The following is a 24,532-nucleotide window of genomic DNA, read 5'->3' as shown; positions in this document are numbered from 1 at the left end:
ATGTTTTTACCTTTTGTCTTTCACAACTCTCTTTGCATGTCAAGAATGCATTAAGGCAGAAGTTTTTCAAGATCTTTTAGAGTGTAGACATGGGAGCCAAACCATCTAAGGTTATGTCTCAGTTCTGTCTGTGTATAATCCTGAGTAAGTAATTCAGTTTTTGTGTTTTTTTTTCAGTAAACAACTTAGTCTTTTATTTGCCTAAGGCCAGCTGTTGCAGGCACTGAGGCCCCAAGACTTCCAGAAGGGATGGGGGTGAGGGGAGTCACCCTGCCTCCCAGGTGCTGCCTGCCCCATCCTGCTTCCTGCAGGAGATGGGAGAGTAGATAAAGTGTGCCCTTGCACCATCATGTATCTCAATTGTGTGAGTGTGTCAGTCGCTCAGTTGTGTCCGACTCTTGCGACCCCATGGACTGTAGCCCACCAGGCTCCTCTGTCCAAGGGATTCTCCAGGCAAGAGTACTGGAGAGGGTTGCCATTTCCTTCTCCAGTTTTTTTATGCCTTAGTTTTCACATCTATGAAATGATGCCTGCCTCATGAGGTTGTTTGGATGATTACAAGAATTTATGCAAAACAGAGAGTGTATGGCCATAGCAAGTGCAATATACATGTTAATCGTTAATATTAGTCTTTTTCTATCATGTGGAGACAGGACACAATTTAAAAATCCAAATAAAAGTAGTATCTGTGGGAGATTAATGTGATGGTGAAAGTGTGTGTGACAGAGAAATGAGAGCAGAACTTTTGCTTTCAGAAATTCAGAACAATATATTTTATAACATTACATTTAGATGTTTGTGATACATACACATATATAGGAAATCTGAAAGTTATTTAGAGTACTTCCATGATTTTGTGTTGAATGGTATAAATTTTATTTTAAAATAGTTTAACAAAATTCATCTTGATTATTATTTTAAAACGAAATCCATTATATCAAAATCGCAAGCATTTAAAAAGTTATAAAGGTCACGATTCAAGTCAACAATTCTGTGTTTTGAGATCTGGTGGGTAAACGTGATTTCATTTGTCTATGAAAAATTTACTCTGTTCCTTTCTTGCTTTTTCAAGGCTTTCAAAAGTGATCATTCCTTTTGGCAGCTGCAGCTTACTCTTTTCTGTTTCCAGTATGTTCTCGGCTTCACCTTAAATAAAGTACAGAAATGTACAAAGTGACAAAGGGGTAATTAGCATTTTGTGAGAAGACCTACTTGCTGTATTCCAGTGACATGCTGTAGCACTGTATGGAGGCATGCCCCCAGATCTCACTGTTAAATATCTTACCTACTGTCCCCGGGAGAACTGACCTCCCAAAGGAAATACAATAATGAATACATAAGATACATAAGATACATCAGATTCCAGAGACTTTATTTGACAGAGGACAGCATTTTTAAATATAGAAGAGAAACAATACCAAGTAATATTGTTTGTTCCTTGAAGGAAAGTTAGGATGATAAGTTTGAGTTGTGTTAGGAGGGAATTAGGGTGGAGAAATCACGTATAGTTCTTATTGTCCCTTCTTATAAGTGACATGAGAAAAAACAAAGTTTACTAAAATGTCTAATTTTTCAAGAAAGCTAATCTTTGACTTGAAACTACTTATAAATATCCCAAATAAATGCACACACACACATATATATACATCTCTATAAACAAGTCCTCTTTTAAATAATAGCTCATAATTTCTTGGGCCCAGTGACTTTTGCCAACTTTTATTCTTTAAGACTAATTAGCAATATTTGAAAAGTTATATATTGTTGATATTCCATGTACTTTCCTTGAGAATAAAGGCAATTGTTTTCTTTAAGTATTCCTCTTTTAACACACAATTAATTTATATTCCAAACCCAACAGGGCAGGCTACAATTTGTAAATTATCACAGCATTCCAACTATCTGCAAATAAGTTTTTTCCCCCCTCAGTCTAAAATAGTAAATAAAAATAATAATAAAATTGTATGTAATTCTGCAGGCTATTGATGACAGACTAGATGTTTCCATTTAAGAGTACCTTCCACATGACAGATTCTTAGTATGTGTTAACAGAATGGCTGATAATAAATTCAATTAAATAGGAAGTGTATATCTTAGAGTGATCACTAGTTAACAGGGCTATATGTTATAGTCTATATATTCTTTTTAATGGCAAACTTCTTAGTGGGTTCTAAATTTTTTTTTAAAACAAGAAATTTCCATTTCCACAACATATCTTGGAAGTTAAATTTTTATACTCTATAGATTCTAATGGGCCTGTAATAAAAGTATTTCCAAAATGCATAAGCAAAATGTTCCTAGAAAATAAATTTGCCCTTCATTAGTAATATCTCCAAGTGAATGCTCTATAACAGAGTTGAGATTTCTTAATACTATGTATTAATTTGTATGAGGCACTGAGAATCTAATGTATATATAAACAATGAGACACAGTTGAGCTCAGACTAAAGAATTCTTAAGCAGATGACTAACATGAAACTGAACAGGTTACTGAAATGAATTTTAACATAAGTAAATCAATTTGTACAGTTAGTTTTCAGCTTAAAATAGAATTGTACTCCAAAAGTTAATTTGTATATCAGTGTTTTAGAACTCAGAATACATTTTCCACAGTGATATATGCTATAAATTTCTAGGCAACCCACAAGACACTTAGCCCACTATATAGCTGAACTGTGATACTAATAACGTCTGACCCCAGAAGACATTTTAACCTAGTATTTTTGTGAAAAATATACTTCTGTTTTCAAATGGGGATTTTAAAAAATTTATTTTTAATTGGAGGATAACTGCTTTACAGTATTGTTTTGGGTTCTGCCATAGAGCAACATGAATCAGCCCTAAGTGTACATGTCCTCTCCCTCTTGAACCTCCCCCCTCAACCCTCCACTTCATCCCACCCCTCTAGGTTGACACAGAGTACCACATTTAGCTCCCTGTGTTATACAACTTCTCATTAGCTATCTCATTTACATATGGTTCATTAGTATCATTTTTCTAGATTCCATATATATGCATTAATATATGACACTTGTTTTTCTTTCTGACTGACTTCAGTCTGTATAGCGGGCTCTAGGTTCATTCACCTCACTCAAATGTGTTCCTTTTTATGGCTGAGGAGTATTGCATTGTATATATGTACCACAACTTCTTTATCCATTAATCTGTTGATGTATATCTAGGTTGCTTCCATGTCCAGCTATTGTAAATAATGCTGCAATGAACATTGGGGTCCATATGTCTTTTTCAGTTATGGTTTTCTCAGGGTTATATGCCCAGTGGTGGGATTGCTGGGTCATATGGTAGTTTTATTCCTATTTTTTTTTTTCTTAAGGAATCTACATACTGTTCTCCATACTGGTTGTATCAATTTACATTCCCACCAACAGAGCAAGAGGGTCCCCCTTTCTCCACACCCTTTCCAGCATTTATTGTTTGTATATTTTTTGGTAATGGCCATTCTGACTGGTGTGAGGTGATACTTCATTATAGTTTTGATTTGCATTTCTCTAATAATGAGCATTGTTGAGCATCTTTTCATGAGTTTGTTGGCTATCTGTATGTCTTCTTTGGATAAATGTCTATTTAGTTCTTCCTACCAGTTTTTGATTGGGTTGTCTTTATGGTATTGAGCTGCACGAGCTGCTTATATATTTTGGAGATTAATCCTTTATCAGTTGTTTCTTTTGCAGTTATTGTCTCTGTCAAATGGGAATTTTAAAGAACATATAATCCCTCTATCTCCCTAAGTCTGTGAATGAAATGTTTTACTCCCTACTTCCAATACCTACAGAGGAATGTGCACCTTCTCCTTTCCCAAACAATATCAGTCCCTACAGAGCCTCAGGGATAGTCATGAGCCTACAGCTCAGGAGAGAACAGGATGTCAAAAATGAAGACTTGGGAAACACTGTTTCCAATATGCTCTGGGCTGAAGGCTTCAGGAGTAGGAAAATAGTTATCCTCATGAGTGGTATGTGGTGGTGGGAATCAAGACATAGATATCCTGAACTGATGGGAAATCCTGTCTTTCTGGGTCAGGAACGGCATCTGTGTCAGCCGTGCTATTTTCTAGGGCAGTGAAAGCCAGAGTTCAGTGTGAAAGCAGCATGGTACTGGTGAATATTTAACAGCACGCTTCCCAAAACAACAAAAAATGTGTATAAGCTTATTATGTACATAGCTTATTATAAATTTTGCTTATATGAAATATGTTTAGCACATAATTTATAAATAATAACACAATACTCTTTATCATGAATTCCATATAGGAAATTGATCCTTAAAGAATGTTTTTATTGATTTTTGCTGAACTCTTTTACCCATAGCTCACCTATAACAGTTGATGAGATAGTATAATTCAACATGAATGATGTTTGCTATTTTTATTTATGTTAATAAGTAGGACAAAAGTGAAACAAGGACAAATGTTGAAATTTATTTGTTTGAGAATGCTGTGAACTTTGTTGAATCAGATAATAGTTTTAAAATATTAGAACGCTTCCTAAATTTTTTAATGTTATTCACAATATGATGGCTTTGCAGTACACTTTTAAGACTAATACACATTATTAACATTTTCTTCATCATTTTTTTTTAAGTCTAGACCATGGGTTGGCAAACTTTCTTAAAAGGCCAGATAGGAAACATTTTAGGCTTGTGGGCATGTTCATATCTGTTTCAGTAAGTCGTCTCTGACATGGAAATGGGAAAGTAGAAATGAATGGGCACATCTGTGTTCCAATAAAACTTTATTTTCAAAAATAGGTGGCCAGCCTATAGACCACAGTTTATCAACCCCTGATCTAGACAATCAGCAAAATAGTAAGTCAAGCCTTAATTTGGGATTTGCAGATTTCCATGGTGTAAATACTCCCACCATGACCAACTTTAAGCTGACATGCCAGTGGGATGGCGTGGAAGTCAGAGTTGCATCTGTATTTTATTGTGTCTATATATTGTCTCTGCATTTCCACCATACAGATACAGTAGATATACATAACTTGAAGAGATATACATAAGAGTATAGATAATAGTAAAATTAGAGGCTGATAAGCTCTGAGTATGTATTAATGTTTCTTATATAATTCAAACTATTTATTTTCTGTAATTTATTGAATTGTAAGTTTACGTACTTCAATTTTTTTTTTAATTTGAGTATAGTTGATTGACAATGTTGTGTTAGTTTATATCATTTAATTTTTAATAATGACTGTATTTAACAAACACCTTACAAAATTCCTAAACATTTGACAGCTGGCGCCTGTGAGCTGTTTGAGGTGACTTCAGCATATCATTATATAAGAGGGGACAGAAATATTGGTCAATGGTAGCTCAGGGAGAGTTGGGAGGACTGGATCCTTGAACCGAAAAATGAATCAGAAATTGAGATTCTGGTTTATCAAAGACTTACCTTTCATTCTGTGTATAAGGGTTCCATAGCCCATGTCATACTGGTAGGCAAGGACAAAGCCTAGTGGAACCATAGGAAAGATGAGGACGGGTTTCTTCCCTTTAATTGCTCTAATTCAATAACAAGAAATAATTAATATAAAAGAAAAACCTGTAAATACATATCTCTGTACTCAATGAAAAAAAAAGTTACCTGCTTTTTGGAAGAATATCCTACATTTTAGAAGGTACTTAATTCTCTATGGAGATAGGATTTCCTTATTCATAATTCCTCAGCAGATTCTGTAGTTCTCTGGTAGGGTGTATGGGCCTATGATTGTTCATCTTTATTTGATGTTGAGGCTCAGATTACTCATTTTAAAAATATGTAAGTATTGATATTTATCCCTTAGGGATTGTGGAAATGAATTTGTAGAGACCTTCTAGCTTGGCATAAAGTCAGTCCTCTCCCTTACTTATATTGTAAAATGGAGAAAGGTACAGGAGAAATCTAAGAAACTAAAGGCAGAATTAACTATTACTATCCTTGTTCTACAGTTACCCCCAAGCACTAAGCTATAAGAGTTACTTTGTTGACATATATGTATACTATTTAGGTCAAAGTCCTATTTGGCCAACTTAATAATATGATCATGGCAAAGACAAAAAGAAATGGAAGAAAATTTTAAAATAAATAGCAAACATACCCAGCTGTTAAAGAGACGGCTGTAATGCCAAAAAAAGTTCCAAAATATTTGAGGAATTCCCGAGACCAAGCAATCTGCATAGCCATTTGTCTTTCTCTCATTTCATTCTGCATTATTAGCTGCCTTTCCAGCTGAACAAAATAAAAGACAAAAGTATGGTTACACGTATTTGAATCTGAGCACGGAGTTAGTAATCTGCTCTTCCAGTGCATTTTCTTTCTTAAAATTTATATTATTTATATTTATATAATTATAAATAATTTTATAATAACATATTCCATTTTTGTATTTATCAAAGAGGGAAGAAAAAAAACGGTTTGGCATTATTTATATCAATTCAGTTCAGTCTCTCAGCTGTGTCCAACTCTTTGCAACCCCACAGACTGCAGCATGCCAGGCTTCCCTGTTCATCACCAACTCCCTGAGCTTGCTGAAACTCACATCCATCGAGTTGGTGATGCCATCCAAACATCTCATCCTCTGTCATCCCCTTCTCCTCCTGCCTTCAATCTTTCCCAGCATCAGAGTCTTTTCCAATGAGTCAGTTCTTCGAATCAGGTGGCCAAAGTATTGCAGTTTCAGCTTCAGCATCAGTCTTTCCAATGAATATTCAGGACTGATTTCCTTTAGGATGGACTGGTTGGATCTCCTTGCAGTCCAAGGGACTCTCAAAGAGTCTTCTCCAACACCACAGTTCAAAAGCATCAATTCTTCGGTGCTCAGCTTTCTTTATAGTCCAACTCTCACATCCATACATGACTACTGGAAAAACCATAGCTTTGACTAGACGGACCTTTGTTGGCAAAGTAATGTCTCTGCTTGTTAATATACTGTCTAGGTTGGTCATAGCTTTTCTTCCAAGGAGCAAGCATCTTTTAATTTCATGGCTGCAGTCACCATCTGCAGTGATTTTGGAGCCCAAGAAAATAAAATCTCTCACTGTTTTCATTGTTTTGCCATCTATTTGCCATGAAGTGATGGGGCCAGATGCCATGATCTTGGTTTTCTGAACATTGAATTTTAAGCCAACTTTTTCACTCTCCTCTTCCACTTTGATCAAGAGGCTCTTTAGTTCTTTGCTTTCTGCCATGTGTGGTGTCATCTGCATATCTGAGGTTAATATTTCTCCCGGCAATCTTGATTCCAGCTTGTGCTTCATCCAGCCCAGCATGTCGCATGATGTACTCTGCATATAAGTTAAATAAGCAGGGTGACAAGATACAGCCTTGACGTACTCCTTTCCCAATGTGGAACCAATCTGTTGCTCCGTATCTTGTTCTAACTGTTGCTTCTTGACCTGCATACAGATTTCTCTGGAGGCAGGTAAGGTGGTCTGGTATTCAGATAACCACAATTACTTACATATCCCTTATCATAAATAATTACTTTTAAGCTTTATATTCCATACATTTTCTATTTTCTTACTAAAACACACCATGAAAATTTTCCTTGCAGCGTCAGGAAGTGAGGAAGATAACTGCTTTTTTCTCTTTAAATTTTTCCAATTTCTCCTCAAGCATTCCTATCCCTAATACTCATATCACCCTCCTTGTGTATTAGACCTTATTTGCCCTAAGGAGGTGCAGTATATACTACAGAAGATTTTTTGTTAAAAGGGTGGGTTGAGCTGATCTGCTTTACTTTAAAACAATGCTCAAATGTTAGCTCATCAGTTTTTCAGAGTATTTTGGGAGCTCAGCTTGGATGGCTGTTAATCTGGAGATTCTCTCATTAAGAAAAAAAATACATTTTACAGCAGCTAAAATCAGAATCCAGTTAACATTGGAAGGTTAATCTGGTGTATAAAAATTGTTAATGGGAAGAATTCATGGTACAATCATTTCCAATTCTAACTGAAATTTTGAAGTGAAGTGAAGCGAAGTCGCTCAGTCATGTCCGACTCTTTGCGATCCCATGGACTGTAGCCCACCAGGCTCCTCAGTCCATGAGATTTTCCAGGCATGAATACTGGAGTGGGTTGCCATTTCCTTCTCCAGGGAACTGAAATTTTAGACAAGCATTTAAATTAGAAATTGATTCTTTAAGCTTGATTTAAAAATTAAAACAAAAGCAGATTGTAGGAAGACTTCATTATGTAGTTATCCATTTCTTGGAAAAGATACTTCTGATATTTGTGTACACATGCAATTTTTTTTTAATTTTATTTTTAAACTTTACAATATTGTATTGGTCTTGCCAAATATCGAAATGAATCCGCCACAGGTATACATGTGTTCCCCATCCTGAACCCTCCTCCCTCCTCCCTCCCCATACCATCCCTCTGGGTCGTCCCAGTGCACCAGCCCCAAGCATCCAGTATCGTGCATCGAACCTGGACTGGTGACTCGTTTCATACATGATATTATACATGTTTCAATGCCATTCTCCCAAATCTTCCCACCCTCTCCCTCTCCCACAGAGTCCATAAGACTGTTCTATACATCAGTGTTTGTTTTGCTGTCTCGTATACAGGGTTATTGTTACCATCTTTCTAAAATCCATATATATGTGTTAGTATACTGTATTGGTGTTTTTCTTTCTGGCTTACTTCACTCTGTATAATAGGCTCCAGTTTCATCCATCTCATTAGAACTGATTCAAATGAATTCTTTTTAATGGCTGAGTAATACTCCATTGTGTATATGCACCATAGCTTTCTTAGCCATTCATCTGTTGATGGACATCTAGGTTGCTTCCATGTCCTGGCTATTATAAACAGTGCTGTGATGAACATTGGGGTATATGTGTCTCTTTCCCTTCCGGTTTCCTCAGTGTGTATGCCCAGCAGTGGGATTGCTGGATCATAAGGCAGTTCTATTTCCAGTTTTTTAAGGAATCTCCACACTGTTCTCCATAGTGGCTGTACTAGTTTGCATTCCCACCAACAGTGTAAGAGCATTCCCTTTTCTCCACACCCTCTTCAGCATTTATTGCTTGTAGCTTTTGGATTGCAGCCATTCTGACTGGCGTGAAATGGTACCTCACATGCAATTTAAAAATAAAATATTTCACTATTATAAGAAAATAATGGTTAATTCCTGAAATTGAAAAAAATATTATTTTTGCATGTTTTCCTGTCCTGATGTGTATGGATCTAAGAGCTCTGCAGAAAAGTGAGCCTGACCCAGTCATGACTAATAAATCTTAGATTTGCTGCTGTTTAATCCCTCTAGTGAGCAGTCATTTCTTTGCAAAGACAATGCTAAATAAAAACCTAAACTGAATAGCTACAGATAGGGAGAGAAAGGTCAAACTGAGAAACAAACATAAGTGTAATTAGAGTTTTATGTTACAAGATTTTTTTATGCTATAAGCGTTTTCACACAGGCTTTTTGTAAACATAATTTTTTTTAGTTATTTCTTTAAAAAAATTTTATAGTTGATTTACAATGTTGTATTAGTTTCAGATGTACAGCAAAGTGATTCAAAGTGATTCAGTTATATATATGTATATATACACATACATTCTTTATCAGATTCTTTTCCCATTTAGATTATTACAGACTATTAAGTTTCCTGTACTATAGAATAGGTCCTTGTTGATTATCTGTTTTATATATAGTAGTGTATATAGGGTAATCTCAAACTCCTAATTTATCCCTCCCCCCTACTTTCCCCTGTGGTAACCATAAGTTTATTTTCTTAGTCTGTGGGTCTGTTTCTGTTTTGTAAATGAATTTGTCTCTTTTTTTTTTTTTTAGATCCCACATATAATTGACATCATGATATTTATTTTTCTCTGTGTGACTTACTTTTCTGTGTCCATCCATGTTGCTGTGAATGGCATTATTTCATTCTTTAGTGTGGCTAAGTAATATTCCATTATATATAGCACCACATCTTTATCCATTCTTCTCTCACTGGACATTTAGGTTCTTTCCATGTCTTGGCTATTGTATTAATAAATAGTGCTTCAATGTACAGAGAAGGCAATGGCAACCCACTCCAGTACTCTTGCCTGGAAAATCTCATGGATGGAGGAGCCTGATAGGCTACAGTCCATGGGGTCGCTAAGAGTCGGACATGACTGAGTGACTTCACTTTCACTTTTCACTTTCCTGCATTGGAGAAGGAAATGGCAACCCACTCCAGTGTTCTTGCCTGGAGAATCCCAGGGATGGGGGAACCTGGTGGGCTTCCGTCTATGGGATCGCACAGAGTCAGACACGACGGAAGTGACTTAGCAGCAGCACCAGCACCAGCAGCTGCTGCTGCAATGTACATTAGGATGAATGTATCTTTTTGAATTATGGTTTTCTCTGGATAGTTATTTGCCCATGAGTGGGATTCCTGGCTCATATGATAGTTCTATTTTTAGTTTTTTAAGGAACCTCCATACTATTCTCATAGTGGCTATACCAAGTTACAGTCCTACCACCAATGTAGAGGGATTCTCTTTTCTCTACACCCTCCCCAGCATTTATTTCTTGTAGACTTTTTGATGATGGTCATTCTGACTGGTGTGAGGTGATATACCTCCTTGTTGTTTTGATTTGCATTTCTCTGATTAGCTTCATTGAGCATCTCTTCATGTGCTTTTTGTCCATCTGTATGTTTTCTTTCGAGAAACGTCTATTTAGCTCTTCTACCAATTTTTTGATTAGGTTGTTTGCTTTTTGATATTAAGATGCAATAAGCTATTTGTAAATTTTAGAGATTAATCCCTGTCAGTCACATCATTTGCAAATATTTTCTCCCATTCAGTGGGTTGTCTTTCATTTTGTTTACGGTTTCCTTTGCTGTGCAAAACTTTTTAGGTTTACTTAGGTTCCATTTGTTTGTTTTTGTTTCTAATATTCATTGCTGTAGGAGGTGGATCAAGTCAGAAAAGATATTGCTGTAATTTATGTCAAAGAATGTTCTGGCTACATTTTCCTTTAAGAGTTTTATAGTATCGTTCTTACATTTTGAGTTTATTTTTGTGTATGATGTTAGAGAATGTTCTAATTTCATTCTTTTATATGTAGCTGTCCAGTTTTCCCAGCACTATTTATTGAAGATACTGTCTTTTCTCCATTGTATATTCTTGTCTCCTGTGTTGTACATTAATTGACCATTTAGTTAGTTCATTTATGGGCTTTCTCTCCTGTTCCATTGATCCATATTTCTAAGACACATATTAATTAAATTGAAAAAATCATAAACAAAGAGAAAATATTAAAAGCCACAAGAGAAAAACAACAAATAACATACAAGGGAGCCCCCATGAGATTACCAGATGATTTTTTAGCAGAAACTCTGCAGGCAAGAACGAAGTAGCATGAAACATTTAAGGTGAAGAAAGGGAAAAGGATACTTTACCCAAGATATTCTACCCAACAAGGATTTCATTCACATTCAACAGAGAAATCAAAAGCTTTACAGACAAAGCAAAGAAAATTCAGCACCACCAAGCCAGCATTTACAGTAAATGCTAAAAGAACTTCTCTAGAGGAAAAAGAAAAAGCTACAACTAAAAACAAGAAACTTATGAATGGGAGAGCTCACCAGTAAAGATAAACCTGGGGCTTTCCAAGTGGTGCTAGTAGTAAAGAATCCACCTGCCAGTGCAGGAGACACAAGAGACATGGGTTCAACCCCTGGGCCGGGAAGATGCCCTGGAGTAGGAAATGGCACTCCACTCGAGTATTCTTGCCTGGAAAATTCCATGGGCAAAGGAGCCTGGCAGGCTACAGTTCATGGGGTCACAAAGAGTTGGACATGACTGATCAACCGAGTACATACACAGAGACAAACATAAAGTAAAAGCAGGAAATAATCCACACACAAATATGATATCAATATGAAAAATTGTGAGAAGAGAGTCCAAATGCAGGATATTGGAAATGCATTTGAAATTAAAAGACCAACAACTTAAAACTATCTCACTGAAAGTGAGAGAATGGAAAGAGGTATTCCATGCAATCGAATCTACTGTGATGCTTTCCACATCTCATGTCAAGTGGGAATATTTTGGGAGAGGAATTTTTAAATGTCTTCAAAATATAAAATGACTTTAAAAAAATCTATTGACTAACATAATGCTCAACTGTCAGAAAATTGTAACAAAGGGACATTTGTTCTTTTACACTATTAAGTCTCCCTACCCTAAATATCAAAGTAGCAAGATGTTCTAAGAATAGCAATCAAAGGATATACAGCATATCCTAATAGCCTGAAAAATAATTGCTGAACAGACGTTGACCACGAAAGACGTTAAAATTTGTCTCTGATGGTTAAATGTTTCTGTGTATGTAAAGATCAGTTCAGTTCAGTTCAGTCGCTCAGTCATGTCCGACTCTTTGCGACCCCATGAATCACAGCACGCCAGGCCTCCCTGTCCATCACCAACTCCCGGAGTTTACTCAGACTCACATCCATCAAGTCAGTGATGCCATCTAGCCATCTCATCCTCTGTCGTCCCCTTTTCCTTCTGCCCCCAACCCCTCCCAGCATCAGAGTCTTTCCCAATGAGTCGGCTCTTCACATGAGGTGGCCAAAGTACTGGAGTTTCAGCTTCAGCATCATTCCTTCCAAAGAACACCCAGGGCTGATCTCCTTCAGAATGGACTGGTTGGATCTCCTTGCAGTCCAAGGGACTCTCAAGAGTCTTCTCCAACACCACAGTTCAAAAGCATCAATTCTTTAGCGCTCAGCCTTCTTCACAGTCCAACTCTCACATCCATACATGACCACAGGAAAAACCATAGCCTTGACTAGATAGACCTTAGTTGGCAAAGTAATGTCTCTGCTTTTGAATATGCTAAGTTTACCTAAAATCATTGGTTTGAGTAAACTCTGGATAAAGCAATATGATATTGATTTTGTGCTAAATCAAAATAAGATTTCTTTCTACAAAATTGCAATTGATGACATTTGTTTACTTAGGGTATAATAGGAAATAGCCAAGATGTCCTAAAACATTGTTGGGGGTGGTGGTGGGGTGTAAGATAATAGAAGGAAGTCATAACCTACTGCAATACCAATTTTATCTACAACATCATATTTCTCATGAGGGTAGCATACTTTGGTTTTGTGTTTGAAAACTCCACAGTAGTTTGTCACGTGTAGGAAACAAAGGTGATGTCACATTGACCAGTTCTTAGAGGCTTTGGTGAGAAGCAGTGAGAAACTGGTGTTGATGGAGCTCTGCCTTCCATGCATCACCTGTCATCAGCGGCACAGATTTTTGAGACTGTCCTCCAGAATCAAAGGTAGGGTCTGTGGCTTCAAAGCAAGAGTAAGTTTGGCCCTTAACTGTCAAACCATGAAACGAAGCAGGTAGCCTCATAGGTGTCCTGGTATGTGCACTGATTTTTGTGCTTTGTCCATCTCCGCTATCCTCAATTTTTTTAGCTAGCCAAGACACACTGAAGCTGGTGAGTTAACTGGGTTCGGTATTAAAATTTGAACTGAAATTCAAAGGGAAAGTATAAAATTTGAACTGAAATTTAAAAGGAAAGAAAGTTTGGCTGGAAAGCCTCAAGTAATTTGGATGTACCTCCCCCTTACCCACTGCTAGCATGCTAAAGGTTTTGGGCATCTTCTCCTCAACTGGGCAATCCTAGGCCAACCTCCTTGGCTGCAAAAATGCACAGAGGTGAGAAGCTGGCCTGGCCTGGGCAGAACTGAACTGATTTCTTAGCAATCTGACATCTGTACTGTGAGATCCGGACGGGGGAAAGGCAGCAAATCTCTTAGAACAACAGTTCTGGGGAACTAGCTCCTGCTGCTAAGTCACTTCAGTTGTGTGCAACTCTGTGCGACCCCATAGACGGAAACCCATGAGGCTCCCCCATCCCTGGGATTCTCCAGGCAAGAACACTGGAGTGGGTTGCCATTTCCAACTAGGATTTAATCAAAATGGGACTTAAAAAGGCTGAACACTATGCAAATGCTACAGTTAATTATGTAATAGTACAAATGCTGGTTTGAATCTTGGCTCCACTGTATACTGACAGCGTGACTCTAGGCAAGCTACTTAACCTCTCTGTGCTTCAGGTTCCTCATCTATAAAATGGGAATAATAATTGGATCGCCTTATTAAGTTATCATGAAATAAAATATGAGAATACATAAAATTCTCAGAATAGTGGCTGGCATTTAGTATGCACTCAGTAAAAATTAGTTACTAATATTAGTGACATATTTCTTTATTAAAATAGTTGATGGATTTGAAAAATTATTTGCGGTGTTACAATAAAGAGACACTCTGTCATTTTCATTTTCCCTCTCAGTTGATAGAAGTTGGGGCAGGGGTTGAAGAATTGTTGCTGCTTTTGTTTTTTAGTCGCTAAGTTGTGTCCAACTCTTCTGCAACCCCATAGGGGCCCACCAGGCTCCTATGTCCATGGGATTTCCCAGTCAAGAATATTGGAGTGTATTTCCATTTCCTTCTCAATGGGATCTTCCCAACCCAGGGATTGAACCCATGTCTCTTACTGGGCAGACATATTCTTTACCACTGAACCACCTAGGAAGCCCAGGTTGATGAATAGTATTTATTTTTCTCCTTCCATCTACTTAATAATAATAAGTAACTGGTTTGAACAATGAAAATCTCATAATAATATGAAATAAATTTTAAAAGGCTTCTGTGTATTTCTTATACCTCCTGTTGATTTTCAGCATACTTACTGTGAAAGGTATAGATTTTTTTTTTAATTAGCTCTAAGCAGTTAAATAATGTTTGCTGTAAAATCTCATTAAGGCAAGTGTAAATAATTATGAATACTTCTTCATAACCATACTTATGAAACTGCTTTCTCAAAGCAGTTTCTTCTATACTTTAATATGGTCTTTCAACATTAATCTTTTTATTTAGCAGCAGCAGATATGTGCTTTCTCCAAGGGAAATTTAGATTAACAATTTTTCATTTTCTCTCATCTATTATTTTATTTTGGTTCCAGATATTCTGTTACTAGTTTGTAGTTTATATTCAGGTTTTTATTGCTTTAATAAGGGCTTTCCTGGTAGCTCAGGTGGTAAAGAATCTGCCTACAATGCAGGAGACATTGGTGCAATCCCTGGGTTGGGAAGATCCCATGGAGAAGGAAATGGCAACCCACCCAAGTATTCTTGCCTGGGAAATCCCATGAACAGAGCAGCCTGGAGGGCTACAATCCACAAGGTCTCAAAAGAGTCAGACACGACTCGGATTAAACACACACACACACACTTCTTTAATAAGTTGATAATAAAGACCAGCTAACTAAAGGAATCAAGTAATTTCCTTATAATAATATTTAATCATTTGTTGATTTAAAGTAAAATTAATCCTTCCTGAGTAGGTTCCAAAGATAATATGAATAGATTAGGGATCTAAATGTTTTTAAAAATATATAAAGCTGTACAAATATCATAGAGGCAGAGGGTGACTGCCTCTTCAACTTTAATACAAGAAAAGGCTTTCAAAATAAAGACTCAAAATGCAGAGGCAATAAAGGATTATTCATTTGAATACATGAAAGTTTTTAAATTTTTTTCACGGCATAAAAACCCCATGATAAAGTAAAAAATAAATGACAATCTGGGAGAAAATATTTGCAATATATTCCACAAACAAGAGATCAATATTGCTAATGTATAAAGAACTGAGAGACAAGGGAAAAAACCCATGAACAGATAATTCACAAAAACAAGACATATAAATGGCCCTCAGATGTGAGAAAATGTTCAAGTTTACTCATAATTAAAGAAATGCAAGTTAAAACAAGACTGAGGTACCATTTCTTGCTTATCAGATTGGCAAAAATTAAAAAGCAAGACTACACATTCTGTTGCAGAGACTATGGGAAAATGGGTATTCTCAAATTGGTATCACCTTTCTGAAGGGAAATACCTAAGTGGCAATACCTAACAAAACTATAAGGCACCTGCCTTTGACCCAGTCATCCCACTTCTGGAATTCTAGTCTGACGGTATACCTCCAACACAACAAAAATGTAAAAAGCACAAGGTTATTCACTGAAGCACTATTTATAACAGCAAAATATTGGAAATAATCTAAGTACTTCTGGTAGGCAGAATACTGCCTCTACCCAAAATAAGTTCATGTCCTAATGCTCAGAATCCATGGGGAGATGTAATTAATTAAGGAACTTGAGATGGGGAGATTATCCTGAATTATCCAGGTTGGCCCAATGTAATCGCAAGTGTCATTGGTGAAAGACAGAGGCAAGAGAGTCAGAGTTAGAGAGAAAGATGCTACACTTCTGGCTCAAAGAGGGAGGAAGGTGACATTAGCCAAGGAATTTGGGCAGCCTCTAGAAACTACAAAAAGCAAGGAAAGGGATTCTCCCCTAAACCTTCCAGAAGGAATGCAGCTCTGCTAACAGCTTGATTTTCTTCCAATGAGACCCATTTCAAACTTCTGGCTTCCAGAACTGTAAGATTATTTTGTGTCTTGAAAATTTGTCATACTAATAGGAAACTAATACAGTGCCCAAACATAATATGAATAAATTATAATATATCCACACAAGGGAGCATTATGCAACTGTTAGAAATGAGGAACAGCTCTGTGAACTGACTGGAATGATTCCCATGATAAACTGTTAAATGAAAAAAGCAAGGTACTAAAGGGTATCAATAGTATGCTACCCTTCACGTAAAAAAGAAGGGGAATTAGGAAAATATACGTCTGTCAGTCTATTGTGCAAAAGATGCAGGAAGGGTAAACTGAAGACCAGGAGATCAGACACCTACAGAGACAGCATGGGAAAGGATGTATAAAGAGGAGATTAGGAATAGGTTAGCAAGGATGAGGATGGAGGGATGCTCCTTTGAGTGTATCATTTTGTATAGCTTTAATTATTAGAACACTGTTTTGTTTCATATACTCCCCTACCCTGTAACTAAACTCAACTTGGATATGGAGAGAATACAAAGTATACTGCTACTGCTACTGCTACTGCTAAGTCGCTTCAGTCGTGTCCGACTCTGTGCGACCCCATGGACTGCAGCCCACCAAAGTATAACTGTACTGCAAATGACATAATCACCCTGATGGAGCCTAGGAAGAACTAATCTAATTTACAGAAAAACAGTAGCTTGACTTGACAGTGTAAAAGGGAAAAGAACATGCAAATAATGTTCTCTGGTTAGTGAACCTGTTTCTCATCAGGATATGTATTGGCAATCCTGTAACTATTTCATGTTTCCACTAGGATTGAAGTGAATATACTATAGAAAATGAGAGCCAGGTTTTTCACTGTTTGAGAAAAAAACTTAAATATAAAGAGAAAGGAAAGGCCAGACTGAAACATCATAATGCACTGGAATTAGATGTATCAGTATGAACTCATGGTTTAGAATATGAAATACTTCTATGTATAAGTCTGTGTATATCCATGGGTTAATATATAAATACATGTCTTTGCTGAAAGGATCTGGGAATAATGACCACAGCAGTAAGTACACTTAGAGCCCAGATCTTGGTTTCTAAACACCATTTTCTAAAAACCAGGACTCTTTGAATGAGTGATTAGTTCCAGGCCTGGGACAGGAGCGATATATATGAACTAACTTATGATCACAGAAAATGAGCAAAAATGAAGGGATATGCCAAAGGGACATAGGAATCAACTGGAAGGAATTCCCAATAGTCAAAATAACTTCAGCCATAAAATAAATAATCATGGTACTAAATTATAACCCATAGAATAATATGTCCATACAACCATATTGGTATAAATAACTGAATAAATAAATACATGGAGATGGGATAGCTTTTCCAGTGAGCAAATATAAATGGAATGAAGGAAATAAAAAGTTACCATTAGGCAAACACTACAGTAATCAGTTTTTCATGTAAGATCCCACCAATGGATGCTAAAAGCAGTAGGCAAAAGTTTGAGGAGAAGCAAGACAGTAACAGACTCTCAACATATCTCTTCAAAGATATTTATCAATAAGAAAAAAATAGTAACTTTCCTTTAACCAAGTGACCAAAGTTTAACATTACTAGTAACAAGACCTACCAACAGTATTCTCTGATATGATGCAATGAGAAAGACATAACAGCATTCTGTGGTTTAAGAATAAGGTGTAAAAAGTGCACAAACTCAGTCTAGTCATGAGAAAAAGTTGGAAAAACCCAAAGTGAGAGAAATTATATGAAATAACCAGTACTTATACAAAAAGTACTTATCATGGAAGCAAAGGAAAGAATGAGAAACTGTCACAGACCAAAGGAGTCTAAGAAGAAACAACAGTTAAATGCAATATGAGATCTTGGATCCCTGAAACACAAAAGGAATATTAGGAGAAAACCTGGTCAATTTCAGAAAGATCAGTAATTTAGTCAACAGTATTGTACTGATGTTAATTTGCTGGTTTTGGTCACTGTACTATGATTTTATAAATTGTTGGTATTGAAGAAAGCTGAACAAAGGGTATACGTAAACTCTCTCCTATTGATGGTTTACCAGCTTTTCTGCAAATATAATATTATCTCAAGCTAAAACATTTCTTAAAATCTGGATTCACTCTTATTCTGCATTTTAGTAACTTTATTCAAGAATAATGATATTTTAGCTTTCCCTCTTATATTAAGTATTAAGGATGTTTATAGGGTTATTTTTTCTCTCTAAAATCCTTCTCCCCCTGTTGCCCCATATTTTCAGTTGTCTTAAGGAGGAAAATGGTATAGAAACAAGACACATATGAGAAGTCTAAAGATTTTAACAGCAAGCCTACCTTACATTATTTCTGAGATAAATGGGGTAAGTCTGGGTGTGTATACATTGTATGTATAATGAAGATTTTAGAGGAAAGCAAAAATAATTATTAAAGCCATAGGATCATTTTTTAATTAATAGTTTTGGGCCCAAAACTCTGCATATACTGGACATTCAGTAAATGAGTTATTAAGTAAGAATATACTTAATGAATTGAGTTAATAAATTAGATAAATAAGAGTTAATAAATACTCCCTGCTTGCTCAAGCAATGAAGAACTAAAAATAAAATTCACTCTGATTAGATTTATGAAACTAGAATTCTAGATGAGGGAGGAAACTAAAAGGAAAATCTTCATGATCCTCTATAACTGGATTCATTGGTCTCATTTAAGATTGTGAACAAACCTAAAACCAGTGTTCCCCTTTGAGAATTTGAGTGTAGGAAGGGTCTTGGACCCACCTGTCAGCATGGAAGAGCTAGGCAGCAAAGGATCAACTTGGTGGTTTGACCCTTCTTTGTTATTTGTCTTTGTAGAAAGTAATGTCTATGGTACCAATGACTTTCATTAATTATTTTTCTTTCATTTCTCAACATAGACAATATACAGGAATTCTTAGTGTTTTTATTAACTCCTCTAAGGGATTTCAGACAAATTAATATCTTGTCCCACACTTGAAGACTTGCTGAACATTTTTAGAAGTTTCTTTAAAAGTTAGGAAATTCCTTAGGTATATTCTTTGCATTTATACCCAGTCCTTCATAGTATAGTTAACTTATTTCCCTTCATTCCACCTTTAGTAAAAAAGACACTAGCATCTTACCACACTGTCTTGAAGTTCAGGAACTTGAAGATCACTAACAGGTCAAGATGTTCATTTCAGAGGGCCTGGACCCAGGTGAACAGCATCTTCATCTGAGCCAGTAACAGCCTTAACTATGAGATTCCTAATCTTTACTGCGCAGTATCTAACTTCATGTTTATAAAGAATAAACCTTATACTCAAATAACTGGATATTCACATTCAAAAGAATGAAAATGGACTCTTACTTTATACCATATACAAAAAATGAACTCAAAATGGAACACAAACATAAATATAAAAGCTGAAACTATAAAACTCTTAGAAGAAAACACAGGTGCAAATCTTAATGATCTTGGATTTGGCAACACTTTCTCAGACTATGATACCAAAATCATAAGCAATAAGAGAAAAAATAAATTGGACTTCACTGAAATTTAAAATTTGTATGTATCAAAGAACACTGTCAAGAATAGAAAGAACCCACAGAATGGGAGAAAATACTTGCAAATCTTATATCTGATAAGGATTGAGTATCCAACTAAATAAGAAACTCATACAACTCAACAAGAAAAAGACAAACAATCCAATTTGGACATGAGCAAAGAACTAAAAGAGATATTTCCCCAGACATGATAAACAAATGGCCAATAAGCACATGAATAATATTTAATGGTATTATTACTCATGGAAATTCAAAAGTACAATAAGATACCTCTGTAAACCCATGCAGAATGGCTAGAATTTTTTTTTAAAGGAAAATAATATGTATTGGTGAGGATGTGGAGAAATGGTAATCATGATATATTGTTATAGGAATGTGAAATAGTAAAGCCACTGTGTGGTTCTGGGATAAATTAAACATAAAATTGATACATGATTGAGCAGTTCTACTCCTGATATATATACTCAGAGGAATTGAAAAGCAGGTATTCAAACAAAAATGTGTACAAGTATTTCTATAAGCAGCACTATTCACAATAGCCAAAGGGGAAACAATATTACTGTCTTTAAACCAGTGAATGGATAAACAAAATGTTGTATATTTATACAATGGAATGAATAGGAGTGAAGTACTGATTCATTACACAACACAGATGAACCTTGAAAAGATTACACTAACTGAAATAAGCCTGACACAAAAGACCACATATTATATAATTCCATACATGAAATGCCCAGAACAGGCAAATCCATCAGGACAGAGTGCTCTAATCTGCTATTAGTGGTTGCCAGGGTCTGAAAGGGTGGGAGAATGAGGAGTGAATGCTTAATGGGTATGGGGCTTCCTTTTGGGGTGAGGGAAATGTAATGGAAACAAGCAGTAGTGATAGTTGTACAACACTGTGAATGTACTAAACATCACTGAACTGCACACTTTAAAATGGTGAATTTATATTGTGTGTGTTTTACTGCAATTAAAAAAAAAAAGAATCTCAGAAGAGGGAGGTTAAGAGCAGGTAACCAGGATGGGGACATACCAGAAATGAGTTTCAGAGGAATAAGTTGAAGACCGTTGTGAATGAAGACAGTAGAATCAAGCTGCTGTATCCTTCCTTATAGCGCCCACTGTGGGTGAACTTGTGTTAATCACACTTCTCTTATTCCAAGGTACTTCTTGGTTAAGTCCCCTGACACTTCTATGTCTTGAGCCAGTTTCCACTTGGTTATCCTTTTGCTGTAGATGGAGTTGGCTGCTTTCCTGTCCTCTTCAGTACCTGCTCTACATTTTGGGTTCCTTGTCACCACAGGACTCTCTACAAAGGAAACACTGTACTTTCTAGCTTTCTTTAGAACATCAAGCCCTTCTTATTCTAAGATGTTGGTATAGCTTTCACCTCCAAAAAAAAAAAAAAAAAGCAGATGGAGGACATAAGAATTATAGATATTGGAGTTATAAGGATTTAAGCAATTTCAGTTTTTCGTAAGCTATTTGCTCTTATTTGCTGTTTTAATTTTTATATATTTGAAGAAGCATTTGTTGAGTCTACACTGTATTTCACATTGTAAAAATAACTCTAGCATATACCATTGTATAGACAAATTACAACCATGGCTTAAAACAATACAGATTATTATCTTTACTTGTGAACATTGGCAGTCCAACACAGGTCTGAATGGGCTAAAATCATAATGTCTGCAGGGCTGTGTTCCTTTCTGGAGAGTGTAGAGGAGAATCTGTCGCTAGCATTTCTCAGCTTCTAGAGGCAACCTGCATTCCTTGTCTGGGGTGCCTTCCTCCATCTTCAAAGCCAGAAACATCACATCTCTCTGACTCTTTGGTCTTTAACTCTCTACTTCTAAGAATTTGTGTGTTTAGATTGGGTCCATATTGATAATCCAGGATAATTTTCTCACCTCAAAGTCTATTCCCTGAGTCACATCTGCAATAGTCCATTTGCCATATAAAGTAATATATTCATAAGTTTCAGGGATTAGGGTGTAGACATCTTTACAGGGTCTTTATTCTGCCTGCCACATTCATACCACAAATATCTGGTTATTTGCAGCATACCTCACCATCTTCCCACCAAATAAGATGAGAAGTTCCTTGAATATAGAGCCTGTACCTTTTACATGTCTGAATCCTGCTTAGCATGTAATACATAATTTCATATATATTAAATAACTATATTTTTGCTTTGTATCTATACCTCATTTTCTTCACACCAAATGCTATACAGACTTACAGGTCAAAGGCTGGCTCTTGTGTAATTTTTTTGTCATTAGTTTGTTGCCTGCTCTTAGTGAACAATTAATAAACTGCCCTCTAATCTTTACATGGACCGTGACTGCTTTGCCTACAAAAACACTACAGAACAGCAAGGACCCATGGAATCTTTTCCCTCCTTTTTTTCTGCTTTGTCCTTGTAGTTTGTATCCTATTTTAAAAATACCAAAATGCTTTTCTGGCCATTTAGATCATATATCATGGGCTTCCCTGGCAGCTCAGATGGTAAAGAGCCTGCCTGCAATGTGGGAGACCCAGGTTCGATCCCTGCATTGGGAAGATCCCCTGGAAAAGGAAATGGCAACCCACTCCAGTATTCTTGCCTGGAGAATCCATAGATGGAGGAGCCTGGTGGGCTATGGTCCACGGGGTCACAAAGAGTTGGACATGACTAAGCAACTAACACTAGGTCATATATAATTGATTTAGGTGTGCCATCTATTGGCATTTTTAAGAACATATTCATTTTTACCCGAGATACTTGGCTGAGTACAGCCATCCATTCACTATCTGCAGTAACAGAGGCTAGAAAAGGAGTGAGAAACTGACTTTTGCTGATGATCTGAAAACATTAAATTGAGTAATGTGAATTCTCCTCAGCTCAACTGCAACCAATTTGTAAACAAAAAAGAAATCTTTTTGATCTGAAGCCTCTTATAAATTTTTATTAACCAGACTCCAGTGATTGATTTAACTTAATGATTAACTTACTTAAACTGAAAACATATTTGGCTTTATCGCCAATGTATGCTATATTGTCACTGCCAATCACCAATTACAGTTATGTAGCAAAAGGAAAGAGCAAAGGTTCTCAACCCAGTTTGTGGATTATAGTCCCTTGAAGAGCTTAATACAATTACATGCCTGGCCATGAAGAAATCTGATTGGTCTGGGGTGGGACTTGTACATTCAAAAGACCCCCTGAATCGAATCTGAATCTGAATACAGCCAGAGTTGGGAACCTCGACAGTGGTATAAGATGTAGCTGAATCTCTAATTCTGGTCCTTTCTTCTGAAAGAAAAACACCAATAATGTGGAATTATCAAGTTATGATTTATCTTTTTTTTTAACCAAAAAAGTAGAACTTAAAAAAAAACCCACTGGGAAAACAATTCTAGTTATTAGGCTTCTTTTAAATAAATGTGTTGCTTTATTTCTTCTATTTATCCTTTTTAATTGAAGTGCCATTAAATAGGAAAAGAGCCAAGAGACATGCCATCACAGACTAGAGATATTAGTAGGCCAAGTGTTTTAACTGGGGTTTCTTAAACCTCCTCTTTGAAGAATTTTCATGTCATCTCCCACCCTAGGGACCCATTTCTTCCATTTTTCAGAGCCATGCTTAGTTTTATGGACTCTGGGACATTCCAGTCTAGCTTTAGCTGTCTGGGTTCATTCAGCATGTAGGGAAGAACCCATAGGTAGCTTCAGGGGTATTGTGATAATATAATTATTCAATTTAGTCATAGACTCATCCATGTTCATTTTATTATGCTTCATAATTTACAAATATATTCTCATATATATAAAATATGCCATTATGTTTCTTTAAAAAGAAATAGCTCAAAGTCTTAAAATGATGCTAAATGTGTAATTCCTTTAAATGTGAAGCATTTAAGGACCAAGACGATCTTCCCAAACTGCCAGAGATGAGTATGCCTCTCCCTTGGCTGCCCCAGTTAGGATGAAAACTCGGGCAGCTTTAGTGTTGGAAGGCTGCTTCAACTGTGTTGATCTATACTATTTTTTGTTATTCTCCATAAAATTAAAAGTAAAATAGTAAAGTATATCCTGGTCAACAAGGAAAAACTATCATCCTAACCAACACATGTGTTGGAAGAAATCAGTCTGCCATTGACCTGGGCATTCTTGCTGAGTAGGTCAAGAATAGAGGCCCTGCTCTTCGACCAAGCCATTTGTCAGGGTTGTGTTTGCAGTGAGCAACTTTGAGGGATGAAGCAACATCTCTTCCCAGTCAGAGAGCAGCCTTGCTCACCATTCATGATAAAAGTGATAGATTCTACAAGCTCACTGTTCTTCACCTATGTCACAAACCCACGCATCCACCTCAACATCCAACCAGGCCCACCTTCATGGGGCTTACATGGAGCACAGAGAAAACTAGCAGCAACACTATGCTCATGCTGCTTGCTGTGCTGGGACCAAGGCTTCTGCCAGCATCTGTGAAACAATAGCAGGCTAACTTGTTAACTTGCAAGTAGAGTAAAATTCCAGACCTGAA

The 24,532-nt window shown here is 36.5% G+C and overlaps 1 protein-coding gene across 2 annotated transcripts in view; it reads right to left on the bottom strand.

Moving 5' to 3' along the window:
* Positions 1–852: 852 nt before the first annotated feature.
* The window catches only part of PLGRKT (plasminogen receptor with a C-terminal lysine), a 35,883-nt gene continuing 12,203 nt past the window's right edge, over positions 853–24,532 (bottom strand). For both annotated transcript variants that reach the window (XM_061425369.1, XM_061425370.1), the window contains exons 4-6: positions 6,096–6,226; positions 5,411–5,520; positions 853–1,146 (exon numbers count right to left, since the gene is read on the bottom strand). In XM_061425369.1, coding sequence (XP_061281353.1) covers positions 1,025–1,146; positions 5,411–5,520; positions 6,096–6,226 — 363 coding nt within the window. In that variant the 3' untranslated portion in view covers positions 853–1,024. The remainder of the gene's footprint in view (positions 1,147–5,410; positions 5,521–6,095; positions 6,227–24,532) is intronic.

This window comes from Bos javanicus, chromosome 8 (genome assembly GCF_032452875.1).
Source record: "Bos javanicus breed banteng chromosome 8, ARS-OSU_banteng_1.0, whole genome shotgun sequence".
NCBI classification, from domain to species: Eukaryota; Metazoa; Chordata; class Mammalia; order Artiodactyla; family Bovidae; genus Bos; species Bos javanicus.
Note: the sequence above shows the minus strand (reverse complement) of the source record. Positions and strands in the feature narration are given on the sequence as shown.